At 53.2% G+C, this 17,402-nt stretch overlaps 3 protein-coding genes across 8 annotated transcripts in view; 2 read left to right on the top strand and 1 right to left on the bottom strand.

Moving 5' to 3' along the window:
• The first annotated feature begins 69 nt into the window (after positions 1-69).
• MRPL49 (mitochondrial ribosomal protein L49) lies at positions 70-5,261 on the top strand. Its single transcript, XM_007989716.3, has 4 exons — positions 70-197; positions 2,476-2,626; positions 3,461-3,585; positions 3,699-5,261. The coding sequence occupies exons 1-4, from the start codon at positions 120-122 to the stop codon at positions 3,843-3,845; spliced, it is 501 nt and encodes a 166-aa protein (XP_007987907.3). The 5' UTR covers positions 70-119; the 3' UTR covers positions 3,846-5,261.
• On the bottom strand, positions 5,171-12,796 carry SYVN1 (synoviolin 1). Of its 4 annotated transcripts, none has more exons than XM_007988488.3 (16): positions 12,688-12,796; positions 11,699-11,847; positions 11,389-11,481; positions 11,151-11,303; positions 10,961-11,009; positions 10,476-10,579; positions 9,689-9,815; positions 9,493-9,592; positions 9,351-9,416; positions 9,141-9,257; positions 8,881-9,044; positions 8,470-8,598; positions 8,222-8,395; positions 7,947-8,133; positions 6,463-6,614; positions 5,171-6,388 (listed from the first exon to the last, which is right to left on the bottom strand). In XM_007988488.3, the coding sequence occupies exons 2-16, from the start codon at positions 11,828-11,830 to the stop codon at positions 6,282-6,284; spliced, it is 1,854 nt and encodes a 617-aa protein (XP_007986679.1). In that variant the 5' UTR covers positions 11,831-11,847; positions 12,688-12,796; the 3' UTR covers positions 5,171-6,281. The 4 variants fall into 4 exon arrangements, with proteins under 4 accessions (XP_007986679.1, XP_007986824.1, XP_007986755.1 ...); XM_007988633.3 differs by having other exon boundaries at positions 8,222-8,392; XM_007988564.3 differs by lacking the exon at positions 12,688-12,796 and adding an exon at positions 12,486-12,630.
• SPDYC (speedy/RINGO cell cycle regulator family member C) overlaps positions 12,777-17,402 on the top strand; it is a 36,267-nt gene continuing 31,641 nt past the window's right edge. For 2 of the 3 annotated variants that reach the window (XM_007988750.3, XM_037999087.2), the window contains exon 1: positions 12,777-12,956. In XM_007988750.3, coding sequence (XP_007986941.2) covers positions 12,882-12,956 — 75 coding nt within the window. In that variant the 5' untranslated portion in view covers positions 12,777-12,881. The remainder of the gene's footprint in view (positions 12,957-17,402) is intronic. The other variant, XM_037999088.2, reaches the window with a different exon arrangement.

Here is a 17,402-nt window from a genome sequence, read left to right as displayed (position 1 = left end):
CGACCCTAGCTCCGCCCCTTTACGCTCGCACAGGCTAGCCTGCCAGGGGCAGGGAGCACGCGCAGGAGGGGGCGGAACCAGACAGTTGCGTGCACAGACGGCTGGCGTACGAGGTCAAGATGGCCGTTACCATGTTCCGGGCTGCGCTTCGGGGATGGAGAACCGGTGTCCAGCGGGGCTGCGGGCTACGGCTGTTGGTGAGAGCGCTGAGCGAGGAGCTGAGGGCATCTTGTGGGTGTGAGGCTCAGTGTTAATCATTGTTAACCCCGAAAACTAAGGCATTCCTACTTGGGGCCTTAGTTTTGCCGTTTTCGATCGGAAGAGCTTGTCTCCGATCGAGTGTAGATACAGAAACGAGAGGGAAAGTGGTAGACTGCGGTGCTCTTTGGGAGCACTTAACACAGTGCCTGGCAGTGTCTATATAAGCCAAAACGTTTCAGATAAGGGGCGGGATCCTAGCATGAGTGTGCGTAGGGAATTATGATTGCCTTCTTTTTTTCTTTTTTCTTTTTTCTTTTTTCTTTTTTTTTTTGAGACAGAGTCTCGTTCTGTTGCGCAGGCTGGAGTGCAGTGGCGCGATCTCGGCTTACTGCCAGCTCCGCCTCCCGGGTTCACGCCATCCTCCTGCCTCAACCTCCTGAGTAGCTGGGACTACAGGCGCCCGCCACCACGCCAGGCTAATTTTTTTTGTATTTTTAGTAGAGATGGGTTTCACCGTGTTAACCAGGATGGTCTCGATCTCCTGACCTCGCGATCCGCCCGCCTCGGCCTCCCAAAGTGCTGGGATTACAGGCGTGAGCCACCGCGCCCGGCTGATTGCCTTAATTGTTAAGGCAATCATAAGATTAAACACCACTATATCCAATCACAGATGTGATTAGGTGAGCAAGACCAGCCAGGCAATCATGAAGGTACAAACAAGGTTACGCTGCCAATGTAATAATATCTATTTCTAAAACCGAGGCAGAAAGTTAAGCCTTAAGTTTCTAAAGACTTGATTGACTTTTCAGAAGTCTACACATACTCTTTTGAATCCCACCGAAATCCTCAGAGAGGCAGACCATTCAGAGTATCTGAGCCTCCTTTCCATCCCATCTGTACCCTGCACCGTGGAAAACCAAAGACTGGTGCTATCTTATGTCAACTTAAATAACAGACTCTAAAAGAAAATGATATTTATTCGGAGATGGGTGTAGACTATGTGCTTATCAGGGAGGTAAAAGAAGACAAAGGTTTTTAACGGAAAAATGGGCCAGGCACGGTGGCTCATGCCTGTAATCCCAGCACTTTGGGAGGCCAAGGCGGGTAGATCACCTGGAGTCAGGAGTTTGAGACTAGCCTGGCCAACATGGTGAAACCCGTCTCTACAAAAAATACAAAAATTAGCCGGGTGTGATGGCGTGTGCCTGTAGTCCCAGCTACTTGGGAGGCTGAGGCAGGAGACTTAACTTGAACTTGGGAGGCGGAGGTTGCCGTGAGCTGAGATCACGCCACTGCACTCCAGCCTAGGTGACAGAGTGAGATTCCGTCCCAAAAATAAAAAATAAAAATAAGTCAAAGGAAAGGAAAAAAGAGTATTACATAATTGCATTGAGATAGTTATCCTTGGCTACAAGGATGAATAACAAGGGTGGTGCCAGCTCAAGATTGGACAGGCAGTTGTTGGACAGGTGGCCTTGTAGAAATTTTTGTTTATTTTTGTTTTTTGAGAGAGTCTTGTCGCTCTGTCACCCAGGCTGCAGTGCAGTAGCATGATACCAGTTCACTGCAACTGCTGCTCCCTATGTTCAAGCAATTCTCCTGCCTCAGCCTCCCAAGTAGCTGGGATTACAGGCATGCACTACCATACCTGGCTAATTTTTGTATTTTTAGTAGAGACGGGGTTTCGCCATGTTGGCCAGGCTGGTGTTGAACTCCTGACTTCAGGTGATCCACCTGCCTCGGCCTCCCAAAGTGCTGGGATTACAGACGTGAGCCACCGTGCCCAGCCAGAAATACTTTTTTGTGTAAGGTTGCAGTGGCCTTTGTGCAAGTCTGTGGTTTTTGCAGTCTTTTGTGATAGTTCTTGTTATTAAGTATTTGTGCACAAGAACTCTTTTTTTTTTTTTTGTCTTTTTTTTTTTTTTTTTCCTTTTTGTGGAGAACAGGGTCTCGCTATATTACCCAGGCAGGTCTCGAACTCCTGGGCTCAAGCTATCCTCCCACCTCTGCCTCCCTGAGAGCTGGGATTACAGGCGTGAGCCACCGTGCCCAGCCAAGAACTCTCTCTTCATGGCCCTCCCTAGCTTTGTTTGTTGGGATTTTTAACCCAAGTGACTCACTCCATTTTGATTCTGATAGCTTTCACACCGATCGCCCAGCCTTTTATTTATGCCATTCTCTCTGCCTGTAATGTTTCCATTCTCTACTTACTGAACTTATGCCATCCTGTGTTGTGTAGGCTAATGGAGAAATGGAATTTTTGTTTTGCTTCAGAGCCAGACCCAGGACCCTCCAGATTACCCCAGCTTTGTGGAGTCTGTGGATGAATATCAGTTTGTGGAGCGCCTGTTACCAGCTACGAGGATCCCAGATCCCCCAAAACATGAACATTATCCTACCCCTAGTGGCTGGCAGCCTCCCAGAGGTGAGCTGGGTGGTTAGGGATGATTTGAAAACTTCACGGAGCATCACCTCTTCCCCAGAGGTTGGCCTCCCCCATGAGGCTCTGGACTCTTCAGTGGGTTCAGGACTTGTTTTGTGATCCCTATGGGTTACATCTGTCTCATGCCTGAGGAAGAGCCCAGGAATGGAGTCCTCTGTTGTTCACTGGTACTCATCCATCCACACTATTGGAATTGGGTCGTCCCCATATGGGGGAAAGTAAACAACAGAGAGAAAACCCAAGAGCTTGGACCTTCTTTCCCCCCAGGAGACTATGTCTATAATTAAGAACACAGCATGGAGTCAGGCAGTTCTGGGTTTGAATTTGGCTTTATTTACTGTTGATATTATCTTGAATTAGTCACTTAGCTTGACCCAATCTGTTTTAGCAAAATGGAGATGATCTGCTCAGTACCTAGAGCCCTTAGTGCAGAGCCCAGCATATGGTAGGTGCTCAGTGCTTGTAAATCCCAATCTCTTTGTTCCAGAGATTGCTTTCAGCCTCCCTGACCCAGTGGAGGAGGGCAAGGTTTGGCCTAGAGGGGGACCCAAAGATCCAGGGAGGCATGTCCCTGACTTCATGTTTTCTTGAGTACCTACTTAGTGACAGGCCTTGTGTGGGGCCTTAGGGTACCAGGGTGAACAATTTGGTCCTGACTCCAAGCTGAAGGAAAGAGGAGACCCCCTGACCTAAAGTCTGGAGGTGGCTTGGTCCAGCTGGGTGCATTTGCCCTCTGCAGACCGAGAGCAAGGACCTTGGCTGAGGTGGGATGGCACCTAGGAAGAGTTGATTTAACAGTGTCTTTCCTTGTCGCAGACCCCCCACCCAACCTGCCCTACTTTGTACGACGCTCTCGGATGCACAGTGTCCCTGTCTACAAGGACATCACGCATGGCAACCGGCAGATGACTGTGATCCGGAAAGTAGAAGGGGACATCTGGGTAAGTAGGTGGGTGGGTCTGGGGCTAGGCCTGACCCTTTCAGGGCTGGAGGGACAGGAGTCCTTTCAAGGGAAGGGACTCTTGGCCTGACCTGATTTGTCATCTTTCCCTAGGCCCTGCAGAAAGATGTGGAAGATTTTCTGAGCCCGCTGCTGGGGAAGACACCCGTCACCCAGGTCAATGAGGTGACAGGTACCCTGCGAATCAAGGGCTACTTTGACCAGGAGCTTAAAGCCTGGCTCTTGGAGAAAGGCTTCTGAGGCCTAGCTGAGGCCTGCATGTCACCCTTCCCTGCGGATCAAGTCTAGGGGGCCTCAGGAGGAGGGAGGTGGGTGTTGGAGCCCCTGAGACAGGGGATACAGAAACTAAGGCTAAAGGACTTTGGGGTCAGGCCTTGCTTGCATAAAGGAGAAAACTGGACCCTATGTACATGCTGGGGGAGAGTGCCTAATGTGGGAGACCAAATAGGAATAACCAGGCTAATGGGGGATGTCAGCAGCTTTCTCTCCCTCCTATCTTGGCCTGTTGTTTTTTGTTTTTTGAGATGGAGTCTCACTCTGTTGCCCAGGATGGAGTGCAGTGGCATGATCTTGGTTCACTGCAACTTCCACCTCTGGGTTCAAGCAGTTCTCCTGCCTCAGCCTCCTGAGTAGCTGGGATTACAGGCATCCGCCACCATAACCTGCTAATTTTTGTATTTTTAGTAAAGATGAGGTTTCACCATGTTGGCCAGGCTGCTCTCAAATTCCTGACTCCAAGTGATCCGCCCACCTCGGCCTCCCAAAGTGCTGGGATTATAGGCGTGAGCCATGTGCCCTGCCCACCTTGGCCTGTTTTGTTTTCCTTTCCTTGGGCTCAGCAATTCAAATTCTAGTTGTTATTTGGTGGAAGCAGTAGCCCAACCTAGTCTAGGGGAAGGTAGCACAGGGCAGAGCCACTGGGCACTTTGTTCCCTTGGCCCTCCAAAGCTCATTGTTGCAAACGTCCCCAAGCCCTTGCTCTAGGCCAGATCTTGTTTGGTACAGGCTATGAACACAGATGACTCGGGCATGGGGCTTGGAGATCTTCTGTTCGAAGTCAGGCCCATTCTTGGTCACTGTTCCACTGCAGACCAGACTTGCTGGCCTGACCACAAGGGAGTGGCTGGGAACTCCTCACAGCCAGCATAGGGCCATCCTCCCCAGCCTGCTGACCTGGAATCAAGGCTGGGGAGGGGTTTGCAGGCAGGAATATGCTGACCTTTCACCCTGCCATCTCATCCCAACCTCAGCTCACTAGCCTTCATTGGAGTCACGGGGCCAAAGGCCTGAGACCCCACCCTACCCCCAAACTGGCTAAGACAGCTCCCAGTTCCTGGCTCCCCAACTTGGTCTCTGCCCTGAGGCAGGGCACTGAACTCTGGGCTGCTTTTCCATGTGTAAAATGGGCACTTCTTCCTAATCTGTTAATGGTCAATGGTGTCCCCAAGGATAGTGCTGGCTTCCATGGAAACCCTAACTCCTGGAGATTCCATTCCATTCTCAAGTGTACAGCCACAGCAAGGAGCCCGACACTGATTTTATTGATTCCATGAGACAAACCCCACTAACTGTTAATGCAAGTTTTTATTTGGTTGTATATACAATTTAAGCTATTAAAATTTGTACAATATTTACAAATTAAATAATCATCTGAAACTGTCTCCAACAACTCTTGTAACACAAAACCAAGACAGGGGCAGGCAGGTCCCAGCTCCTGTGGTCCCTCCTTGGTACAGAGCCTTTTCTAAACTGGAAAGACCTTCGTCTTTCCCGGGATTAAGCATTCAACTTCAAAAGACAAAATTTAAGCCAAAAGACACTAGTAAGGAAGTAATTCCAATTCTAAACTCCGGAAGTTCTGCCAGTTGAGAAGTGGCCTTCCTTGGGCGCTGGGATTGCAGTGGTCAGGAGCAGGCACACTGGCCCTTGCCTGGAGTGCGGCTGGGCAGTGGCTGCTGGGTGAGACAGGTCAGTCTCACCTGAGAAGCTGCAGGGGAAAGGGGCCTGGGGGGAGGGGCGGGGCAGGGTCCCTCAGTGCTGCCCGCCTGCCCCCCCCACTCCCAGGCATTCCTTTCCCTGAGTTGTGTGGTTGCCAGTAAGACGCAGAAATGCCACAGGGCATAGGGGGCACAGCCACCACCACAAGAGGCTGCTGGGGACATCAGGGTAAGAAAAGGAAATGGGTGGGTAAGAAAAGGAAATGGGTACCAGTCTTAGGGGTGGGCCAGGGAGCAAGTTCATAGCTTGCGTCCAGCCCCTCTGGAGTCCACACTTAGGAACGGGAGCTAATACTGTTCGGCACTGCAGTGTGACTCCACACATACAAGTAGGGCTCAGAGGGGCTGCCCCTTCTCCCAGAAAGGGGGAGGGGAAGAAGAGGGCTTCTCAGAGGCTCAACCTTCTGCCTTCATGGCCCCAGCAGAACACAGGGCTGAAGAGTTGGAGAGGAAGGCTGGAACTGACCCGAGATCCCCATGGCTGCCTGGGACTCTGAGAGCTGGAGTCAAATGGGAACCCCAGCCTCTTTCCACTTGGCCTAGGGGATGCCGCCTCTTTCTCAGAGCTGGGGGTACTACTCCCTGCTGCAGACAGAGAGGGAGCTGGCACTTGGTGGCAGGATGTGTTCCAGCGAGGGCTGCTCAAAAGAGCAGGGGCTGGGGCTGGGCTGGGGCAGTGTCAGTGGGCAACAGGAGACTCCAGCTTTTGCAGGCGGCGCCGGCGGAGCTCTGCTGCATCAGGCTCTCCATCCTCGGGCATCTCCTCTGTGCCCACTGACTCAGGAGCTGGGGACAGAGAGACTGGAAGTGGAACCTAGAGAAGTTCCCTGCTCCCCTGGCTGGAGGCCAATCACACCTACCTGGAGGCCTTTCCGTTTCAGGGGCTGTTGGGGAGGCTCCTGTGGTTGGGGTCGTGGCCTCTGAGCTGGGGATGCTGGTGGAGGAGGCAGCAGCAATAACTGTAGTGGCAGTCTCCTCAGGGGAGCTGACTGAAGTGGCAGGCCGAGGGGGCCTGGGAAGAGAAGGGACGAGAGGCGGGTCTGGCCTTGGCATCCTAGGTTGGGCAGATTCTCCTGCCCTTGGTGAGCCTTGCAGAACAGAGTATAGAATGATGTGCCCTTGTGGCCCCAGTGCCTGGCAAACACAAGTGAACATGCTGAATGAACTCAGACAGGGTGACTTGACTCAAGGGCCAAGTGATTCTATCCCTTAACTGTAAGGTGCTTGCAGGCAGGGACTGTTGACCTATTCACTCTTACCCTGCAGTCTCCACCCTGGGGAGTCAGGCACCTTATAGGGGACCCACTGAATAAGCCACAGTGCTCAAGCCTTGGACTCAAGTTCCTCTCCGAGCCTGTGCTGTCACTGCTAGATGCCAGGCATTATGTACATGTCACTTTTTTAAAAGACAGGGTCTCGGCCGGGCGCGGTGGCTCAAGCCTGTAATCCCAGCACTTTGGGAGGCCGAGATGGGCGGATCACGAGGTCAGGAGATCGAGACCATCCTGGCTAACATGGTGAAACCCCGTCTCTACTAAAAAAATACAAAAAACTAGCCGGGCGAGGTAGCGGGCGCCTGTAGTCCCAGCTACATGGGAGGCTGAGGCAGGAGAATGGCGTGAACCCGGGAGGCGGAGCTTGCAGTGAGCTGAGATCTGGCCACTGCACTCCAGCCCCCAGCGACAGAGCGAGACTTCGTCTCAAAAAAAAAAAAAAAAAAAAAAGACACGGTCTCGGCTTCATCACCAAAGCTGGAATTTAGTGGCACAATCATAGCTCACTGCACCCTTAAACTCCTAGGCTCAAACAGTCCTGCCTCAGCCTCCCAAAGTGCTGAGATTACAGGTGTGAGCCATCGCATTGGCAGTAGATATCACTTACGAATATGAATTAAGACCCCTTTATTCAAATAACATTAAGAGGTCAAAAACAAGTGAGTGATGGGACCAGCGCTTGAACTTGGGCCAGGATGGCTCCAAGTGACTTCCTATTATTTGCTCCCTCAGTTTGGGGGCAGCAATTGTCAATCTAAGTGTCACTACATCTCAGGAGACTATCATGTGATGAACTAAAGCACTGCAAATTCTGAATAATTTGACTTTAGAGAAATAAAAAGGAGTAAGATCCAGCCGGGCGCGGTGGCTCAAGCCTGTAATCCCAGCACTTTGGGAGGCCGAGACGGGCGGATCACGAGGTCAGGAGATCGAGACCATCCTGGCTAACCCAGTGAAACCCCGTCTCTACTAAAAAATACAAAAAAAGGCCAAGAACCACTGCTGGGGACCTCCTGGCAGCTCCACTCCTGACCCACCAAACCCACTCTGCTTCCCCTGTACAGACACACCCCAAGGAGGCCAGCACAGTGAGGTACTGGTTGATCTGCAGCATGGCGGCGTCCAGCAGTGTGTGGATGTTACGCAGGCTCTGCAGCCGGGCCTCCAGGTGCTGCCGTTCATGGCCCTCCAGAGCTCGTAGCTCCTCTGGGGTCAGCCCAGCAAACCCCGCAGGGGGCACAGGCATCGGGGGGAAGGCTGTAGAGAGAGAGAAAGGCTCAGTCTGGGCTGCTGGGGCCAGACACCAACCTCACCCCCTAGAAGAACCCAGAGTGGCCCAGCTTACCAAAGGGCGGAGGCAGGGGCATACCCATCCAGGGAGGAGGGAAGGGGAAGCCAGGGGCAGGGCCAGCTTCTGGGGCAGAGCCAGAGCCTGGGCCAGATGCTGTGGCAGAAGCAGCAGCAGCACTGGTGCCAGCAGCTGTGGTTGTAGCTGCTCCACTGGGCCGAGAAAGGGCTGCTGAAGAGCAGGAACAAGTCAGTGAGTGTTCTATCCCTGCCACCCCCTGGCTGTCACAGTACCCAAAGGCTCACCTGCACTGGTGGATGGAGGGACCACAGCCTCTCCTGAGCTGGGGGGAGGCGGGACAGGTGGAAAGGGGCCCATGGGGGGCCACAGTGGGAACATGCCTGGAGGAAAAGGAGGCAGGAGGCCCTGGGGGACTGCAGAGAGAAGACAGGGAGGTAAGAAAAGGGCCAAATGGACACAGACCCAACTCCCAGGCAGGGGGCCTGACTATTGCAAGCTCTGTCCTATTCCCACAGGCCCTGAGCCCAGCACTGGTCACACTGACTGCAAGCATCTATTTCTCATCTTTCCATCCCTTCCTGGCCCAGACTGAGATTCTGGAGGGCAGGGACTCTCCAATTTCCCAGCATCTTCCATACCCAGTCCAGGGCAAGTACCCAGCGGTGTGCTGGGTGGTCAGACAAGGGGACACTCACAGTTGGGGGGCTGAGGCAAGAGTGGTGGGGGGTGGGGCGCAGGGGGTGGCCCCTGATCCGCAGGCTCCGGGGGTGGTGGTGACTGGGCTGGCAGCGATGCCCGAAGGACATCCATACGGCAGGTGGGGCAGGTCTGCTGCCGCTGGAACCAGGAGCGCAGGCAGCTGCGGGTCAAGGCCAGCCAGAGGTCAGCAGGTCCCTAGGGGCCTGCCTTCTGGGGCCTGTGCCCCGCTGTGTAGGCTCCCCAGGGCCCCTCCCACCTGGTATGGAAAATGTGGTTGCAAGGCAGTCTCTTGGCACCAGTCACCATCTCTTCTCGGCAGATGATGCAGACATTGTCCATTGCCTGGAGCTCCTCTGGGGTGGCATCTGGATACCTGGTTAGGATGACGGGCTGTATCAGATCCAGAGCTGGAAGCAGAGGGACCCAGGACACAGCTTGGGACAGCAGCCATGACAAGCCTACTTACAGGGTGTTCATGTTGCGGATGGCTCGGCGAGACATGATGGCATCTGTCACAGCTTTTTTGAACTGTCTGAAAGGACAGTCAGTGAAAGCAGGAGAAGGGACGGGATCGGGTTGGGAGGATCGGGGGATAGGGCTGGGCTCACCTCATGGCCAGGTACATGGGCCGGATGGCAAAGAGTGGGAAGGTGTGCACCTTGATCATGATGGTCATGAAGGCCATGTACAGCAGAACCTTGATGAAGCCTGCGGGGAGGGGATGCAGAAAGCAGCAGGTCACAGGGCCAGGAGGCAGAGTGGAGTATGCTGGTCCAGATCAGGAGAGGCCCAGGCCCCTCTCACCTGTAAACAGCTCTGTGTAGAGCATGTACACAGCCTTGTTGTCCCAGGGGTTCTCACTCTGGAGGTCCACGGAGTGCAGCACATACTTGATGAAGATGGTGAGCACCATCGTCATCAGGATGGCATACTGAAGGGAGAGGGGGACGAGGGGGACGAGGGGGATGTGAACACACAGCTCCCCCTTGCTGCACCCACACTGCTCCCCCGAGCCTCTGCACAGCAGGTGCAGTGGTACAATCACAGGCTGTAGACACACCCGGGGTCCTCCTAGCCCCTCCACTTACTAGCTGTGACTTTTGGCAACTCAACGAACCTATATTAACTTATCTATAAAATGACAGAATTAACTGTTCCTTTATAACAGTATTGTCTTGCTAAATAAGAGATGCAGGTCAGGAGCTCAGCACAGGGCCTGGTGTGAAATTCGCATTCAACAAATACGAGCTGTTGTCACTGAACACATTCTCCCTCTGCCAGGGACACGCCTCCAATTGTCCATTGAGCTAATCCTCTCCTGTCCATTACCAGCTAGCTCTGGCACAAGCCTCTAGGAACCCTCTCCTGAGCCCCAGGTTGGGGTTCCTCCTCTGTCCTAGGCTCTTTGTGCTCTTCCCCAATCACCTAGGAGTGAGTGTGTGGAGGGCAGGAGCCATATCTGATCACTGCCCCTTGGTGGCCAGCACAGGTTGGCCACATAGCAGGTGCTGAGGAAGGGTCTGTTGGGTTATTCAAAGCGCATGTGGGGTCACCTCGGGCTTGTCTTCTCAACCTCCCAAGCCAGTTTTACCTCAAAGCCAAACACCAGCTGCACAGAAGCCCCACGGGTCAGGATGCTGTGATAGGCATGGCTGACGAAGAGGAAGTCCAGGATGCCCAGAAGGAACATGAGAGCTGTGGGGACCCCCATACATGCGGGGTAGGGGAGGTCAGCCCAGGGCCCAACAGCTATTTAATGATCTACGACAGCCCCACCCTCCAGCCTACCATGGCCCCAGTGATCTAGTCAGGTGGGCACACTCCACTGAACCTGGCCCTCTGGGAACTTCCTGGGGGAGGGGGAGTCGTTGGGGCTGCCCAGGCTGCAGGTGAGAAGGCAAAGGGCTGAGGGCCCAGGCAGTTGAGAAGCCCTGGAGTGGAACAGGACAGAGACTATGCAAATTAACTTCCTAAATTATCTTTCCTGTACAGCTGTGGGGGGCGGCCTGTGCTCCAGAGTACAGGCCCACTGTTCACATTCCACTCCTCCCCTCCCTTCCCCTGAATCTCACTCACAGACAATGCGGCAGTGAAAGAGCCAGGAGATGTTGGGGCTGCGTTCCATCTGAGGCAGAGCACACAAGAGGCCTGTCAGGAAGCCTGGGGCTCACCCCACATCCTCAACCCAGCCCTCCCTGCTCTTTAAGCCTGCCCGCTGGCCACTCCCTGGCTTCCACCTGCTTCAGAACTCCCTTCCTTGACTCACAAAGTCCACACGATCCTCAGCCAGCCAGTGGAAACATTTGAGGAAGAGAAGAAGAGTGAAGAGTGCAACAAAGCGGGGGCTGAAGTCATCCCGAAAAACGGTGAAGGCCAGACAAGTCTCTGTGACAGCATACCAGGAACGTTCCAGAAGGTGCTGGGGGCCAGGCAGGGAATAATGTGGATCCCAAACATTCTTTCCCAGCACCCTGCCCTCACCTTTGGGGCAACCGACATCTTACCTCCATCTCTGCTGCCCTCAGTTGCCCAAAGAACACCTTGCCCATCACCTTGCCCAGGAGGAAGACAAGGACAAAGGCCTGGATGTACAGGACCTAGGAGTGGGGAGAGGCTATGGTTTGAGGTCACTTTCCGCTTTCCTCTGCTTGGGACTCATCATTCGGGATCCTCCACATCCTAATCACAGTTTATTCAAAGTTAGACAGCTGGCGGCTACTTCCCTACTTACCTGACCTCTAGCCCCGCCCCTGGCCCAGGCAGACTCCTCCTTCCCTCCCAGGGAGTTCCTCCCTCCCTGAGCCCTGAACTCACTGCCATGCTGGGGCTGGACTTGGTCAGGTACACCACAGTGGGGTAGAACTGGTGTTTGAGGTAGTAGGCGTGAGCCACCACAGCCCCGGTCAGCGCCAGGCTGGCCGCCATCATCACTGCCGTGCGGAACATTGCCCTGGCCCGGAGACCTAAATGGGGCAAGAAAATAACTTATGTGATGCGCCTGCTGTGCAAAATAGCACGGTGCCTGGCACAGCCTTAATCAATAGGAGAAAGCGGGGAGAGGGGGGAATCACATTTCGCCCTCGAAATCATCAGACCAAGAATAGCTTACTCTTCCCCATTTCACAAATAAGCCTCGAAGGGGTTAAGTGATCACACTGACGCAAGGCCTGGAACCTGGGTCAGTCTTGTTTCAAATCTAGGGCTCTTTCCACGCTGACTGCCAAGCCGCCTCCTCTAGGGAGGCGATGAGGAAAAGCTGCAGTGTTGGAGGAGGGGGAGCTGCACCGCTGACCCTCCGGTGGAGGAGATGGGGTGGGAGGCAACAGCAGAAATCTGCTCCAGGGGCGGGAACGCGCGGCCAGGGCTGAGCAGCCAAGGCAAAGAGGGTAGCAGACTGGGCAGGCGACAGCGCCGGTGACAGCTGTGTTAGGGTGGGCAGTTCGGACGCGCGCCCCGCGGGAGCGGGCGGGGAACGTCAGCCTGGAATCCTGGGGTCCCCCGACCATCGGAGTAGTGTCAACTCAGGGCACCACAAGAACGGCCGACCGGCAGAGAGCAGCAGCGGGACGGGAGGAGCCGGGTCGCCCTCGCGGCCGCGCACCTGTGAGCACTAGGAGTTGCGGACGTCGCAGGCAGGGCCCAGGCTTGAGCAGAGCGCCCGCACCGGCGTCTGAGGTCTCCAGCCAGCTGACAGGCCGAAAGCGGGCGGCGGGGCTGAGGGCCGCGCCCACTCCGGAGCCCTCAAGGGGAAGGTTCGGGTCCCGACCCCAACCACAACTCGGGCCAGACTTCGCCCCACTCACCAGGAACGCAGCGCCGCGAGCCCGCTCAATCCGCGCGACTGCGGCGGCCGCTCCGGTTAACAACACTCCCCACCCCCTGCAAACCGGAACTTCGGGGGTCAGACACCTCACTTCCGGCGGCGCGGGGCGCGGCGTGGGTCATACCAAATGCGTCCTGCCCTGGCTCGCACTGCGCCCTACGTGGGTCCATAGCAATGGTGTCACCACCGTATCTGGGGCTCGTGTCTACGGGGAAGGGCTGGGCAAGAGGTCCGAGAGGTGGTCAGAAGGTAATAGAGCAACAGTGGGACGTTGTGGGGGGGGTCCCCCTATTATTTATTAGTCACAGATGGTATGGCCCCTGCGCTGAGTGGCCTCCGCCTAGTCGGGGACTCGGCCCCGCGAGGGGCTGGGAGGTGGAGCCGCTTGCGGGCTGTACCACCTGGAGGGGGGAGTAGGCCAGGGACAGACTGTACAAGCCTAAGGGGAATGAAATGTTTAAAAGCCTCAATTTAGGGAGAGTCACAACAGTTTGACAAATACGGTGCTCTCTGAGAGAACTGGATGCGGAAAACAAAAATTTGTCTTCTCCATGATCACCCCCCAAGTTGTGTGGGAGTGAGTTGGGTCCCGTGGCTGCCACTGATTGGTTGCGATAAGTTACGCGGACCAATAAGAAAAAGAAAGTACCTTTACTGGCCTATAGAAAGGGGAAAGCAGGTGAGTGGTTGTTAGGGGCGGACAGCTGCGTTGCCTAGGCCCAGGTCCGGCTCCAGTTGGCTGAAGAGTAGGGAAAGCGCAGTCCTTGGGCGGGTGATCCCTGGCTGGCCTCCGGGGACGTTTGCCGCGCCAGGACAGGGAGGGGCAGCCAGGTGTACCCGAGACTAGGAGATTAATTCCTGCTAATCTTGGGACGGAAGTGTTCTGTTTGTGCAAAGGAATTGACTTCAGCATCGCAGACCTGCCCCCATCTCAGGTTCTGGTTTTGCTGTCCGTGTATTGTTCAGCTCTGAGCCATAAGCAAGACCCCCACTGGTCCTGGGCTGCATTGTGTTTTAGTTCGTGTCTGGGTCGCAGCCAACTAAGCCCGCTGATTAACAAAATGGAGCCAATGCATCCACTTTGTGCCTTGCGTTTTCCTCCGTCATCTCATTTAATCATCAATCACTAAGGTTTATGAGCTAGGGGGTGCTACCCCCTCCCGCGAAACGTGGGGCAATTGAAATTCAGAGGCTTATCAAAACCTGTCCTAGGATTGGCGCCAGGTCTGTCTGCCTCTAAATCTCTGTGCTCATCTTCCCTGTCACCTGTTGACCTGACAGTTTCAGCTTATAACCAGTCAGACTTGGCTTCCCCGTAAGGCCACGTATAACTTTTTTTCCCCCCTTTTCTTTTCATTTATTTATATATTTATTTTTGCGACAGGGTCTCGCTCTGTCGCCCAGGCTGGAGTGCATGGGCGCTATCAGGGCTCATTGCAGCCTCGACCTCCCAGGCTCAAGCGATCCTCCCACCTCAGTCCCCCAAAGTGCTGGGATTACAGGCGTGAGCCACAACACCCTGCCTATCTGTAACTTTCTAGTGACTGCATCCAATGGCTGGCTTTCAACCCTTGCTTGACTCAACTTCTCTCCCCTTCTTCTCTCCTCCCTAAGCTTCTGTGATCCACGTGTCTCTGCTCCTCTTTTCTCTCTGGCTATGCATATGTCCTCTTCTCTTTACCTGATGTCCTTCTCTTTACTCTTCCTGCATGATTTCCTCTGCTCCATTCCACCCCCTGACCCAGGTGCTGATGATTTCCATGTCTGGTCTCCAGCCGGGATCTATCCTGCTTTCAGTGTCCCTAAACACTGTCCGCACCCCAGCTCCGGAAACGGGCATCATGCTCACTATCTGTCCCCCACATCCAAACTGGTAATTAAGTCATTTATTCAGTTAGTCTACAAATATGGATCAAGTGTCTCCTGTTCTAGGGACTTAGGATGTCACTTAACAAAATAAAGATCTCTGCCTTTATGGAGCTTATCCTAGTAGATGTGACAGCAAACCATAGACATAAGTGAAAAATCTAATGTGCTGGAAGATGATCAGTGCTATAGGAAAAAAGTAGAACAGAATAAAGGGGATCAGGATGTGGTGGGGTACTTGAAGCTGGTTGCAGTATCAGCAAGGATAATCGGGTAAGCTTCCTTGAGAAGGTGACATTTGAGCAGACTTAAAGGAAGTGAGGTTATGAGCCAAGTGGATGTCTGGGTAAAGAGTTACAGCTCAATAAAGGTGGAGCGGTGCTACTTTGTTGGAGGAGATGAGTGTGGCTATAATGGAACTAGTGAAGGGTGTGTAGGAGGAGAGGGGCCAGGGCAAGATTGCATTGGCCATCACAGGGACCTTGGCTTTTCCTGAGTGAAGTGAGAAGTCACTGGAGGGTGCTGAGCAGAGGTGTGACATGCTCTGACTTAGGTGTAATAAAGTCACTCCAGGCCAGGTGTGGTGGCTCACACCTGTAATCCCAGCACTTTGGGAGGCCAAGGCGGGCAGATTGTGAGGTAAGGAGATGGAGACCATCCTGGCTAACACAGTAAAACCCTGTCTCAACTAAAAAATACAAAAATTGGCCGGGCGTGGTGGCAGGCGCCTGTAGTCCCAGCTACTTGGGAGGCTGAGACAGGAGAATGGCATGAACCCGGGAGGCGGAGCTTGCAGTGAGCCGAGATCATGCCACTGCACTCCAGCCTGGACAACAGAGCGAGACTCAGTCTCAAAAAAATAATAATAATAAAATAAATAAAGTCACTCCAGCCCCTGTGTTGGAATAATCTGTAGTGGGGAGGAAGGCAAGTGTGGGAGCAGAGAAACCAGTTAGGAAGCTCTTGTGGTGCATTAGGCAAGAGAGGACATCCTGTTGGTTCTACCTCCTGAGTGTCTCTAGAATTCATTCTTGCCTTGCCATTTTCACTGCCACTGTCCTAGTCCAGACCATCATCATCTCATGCCTGGGAAAATGCAGCAGTTCCCTTTCCTATGCGTTCCTCCTCATCCGTTATCCATACAGCAGCCAGAGAGATCTCCTCACACTTGAGCTCACGCCTTGCCTTCCCTCCCACATTCTGCCCTTCAGGCATAACGCCCAGTTTGTGGGGCCTCAGGTGTACCGTCCCTACCATGCCCCAGGCAGGCCTATCACCTTTTGCATATTTCTTTCCTTCTCCCAGGAACGTCTTTCTCAAATATCACAAAAAGCATTGCCCACCTCCTCAGGCTGGGTGGAGTGCATGCCATCATGGCTGGCTAATTAAAAAAAATTTTTTTTGTAGCGACAGGGTCTTGCTATCAGGCCCAGGCTGCTTTTGAACTCCTGAGCTCAAGTGATCCTCCCAACTTAGCCTCCAAAGTATTTGTATTACAGGCGTGAGCCACTATGCCTCGACTAAAAAGCAGTTGTACTTCTAAGTACTAACAATAAGCAATCAGAAATTGAAAATTTCAAAATACTAATTACATAACTTCAAAAAATCAAATGTTTGGCCAGGCACGGTGGCTCATGCCTGTAATCCCAGCACTTTGGGAGGCTGAGGTGGGCAGATCACTTGAGGTCAGGAGTTCGAGACCAGCCTGGCCAACATGGTGAAACTGTGTCTCTACTAAAAATACAAAAACTAGCCGGGCGTGACCGGGCGCAGTGGCTCATGCTTGTAATCCCAGCACTTTGGGAGGCTGAGGTGGGCGGATCTTGAGGTCAAGAGATCGAGACCATCCTGGCTAACATGGTGAAACCCCATCTCTAATAAAAATACAAAAAATTAGCCGGACGTGGTGGTGGGTGCCTGTAGTCCCAGCTACTTGGGAGGCTGAGGCAGGAGAATGGCGTGAACCCAGGGAGCAGAGCTGGCAGTGAGCCAAGACCGCACCACTGCACTCCAGCCTGGGCAACAGAACGAGACTCCGTCTCAAAAAAAAAAAAAAAAAAACTAGCCAGGCGTGGTGGCATGCGCCTGTAATCCCAGCTACTCAGGAGGCTGAGGCAGGAGAATCGCTTGAAACCTGAAGACAGAGGTTGCAGCGAGCCGAGATTGCGCCACTGCACTCCAGCCTGGGTGAAAGAATGAAACTCTGTCTCAAAAAAAAAAAAAAAAAAAAACAAATATTTAATAATAAAATATAATCAGGGGTGTGCAAGACCTGTACACTGAAAAGTATAAAACATTGCTGAAAGTGAAGATCCAATAAATGGAGAGATATACTATATCCATGGATCAGAGCACTCCATATTCCTATGATGTCAATTTCCCCCAAATTGATTTATGGAGTGAATGCCATTCCAATCAGAGTCTCAGTAGGCATTTTTTAAAAATTGATGCTGATTCTAAAATACATGAAAATTCAAAAGACCTATAATATCCAAGACAACCTTGCAAAGTATAAACAGAGTTGAAGAACTTATACTACCTGATTTTACGACTTACGATAGGCCGGGCATGGTGGCTTATGCCTGTAATCCGAGCACTTTGGGAGGCTGATGTGGGTGGATCACCTGAGGTCAGGAGTTTGAGACCAGCCTGGCCGACATGGTAAAACCCTGTCTCTACTAAAAATACAAAAATTAGCTGGGTGTATTGGTGCATGCCTCCCAGCTACTCAGGAGGGTGAGGCAGGAGAATCACTTGAACCCAGGGGCAGAGGTTGCAGTGAGCCAAGATCGCACTATTACACTCCAACCTGGGTGACAAAATGAGACT

The sequence above is a fragment of the Chlorocebus sabaeus genome, chromosome 1, assembly GCF_047675955.1.
Source record: "Chlorocebus sabaeus isolate Y175 chromosome 1, mChlSab1.0.hap1, whole genome shotgun sequence".
Taxonomy (NCBI): domain Eukaryota; kingdom Metazoa; phylum Chordata; class Mammalia; order Primates; family Cercopithecidae; genus Chlorocebus; species Chlorocebus sabaeus.
This window is presented reverse-complemented; position numbering and strand designations above follow the sequence as displayed.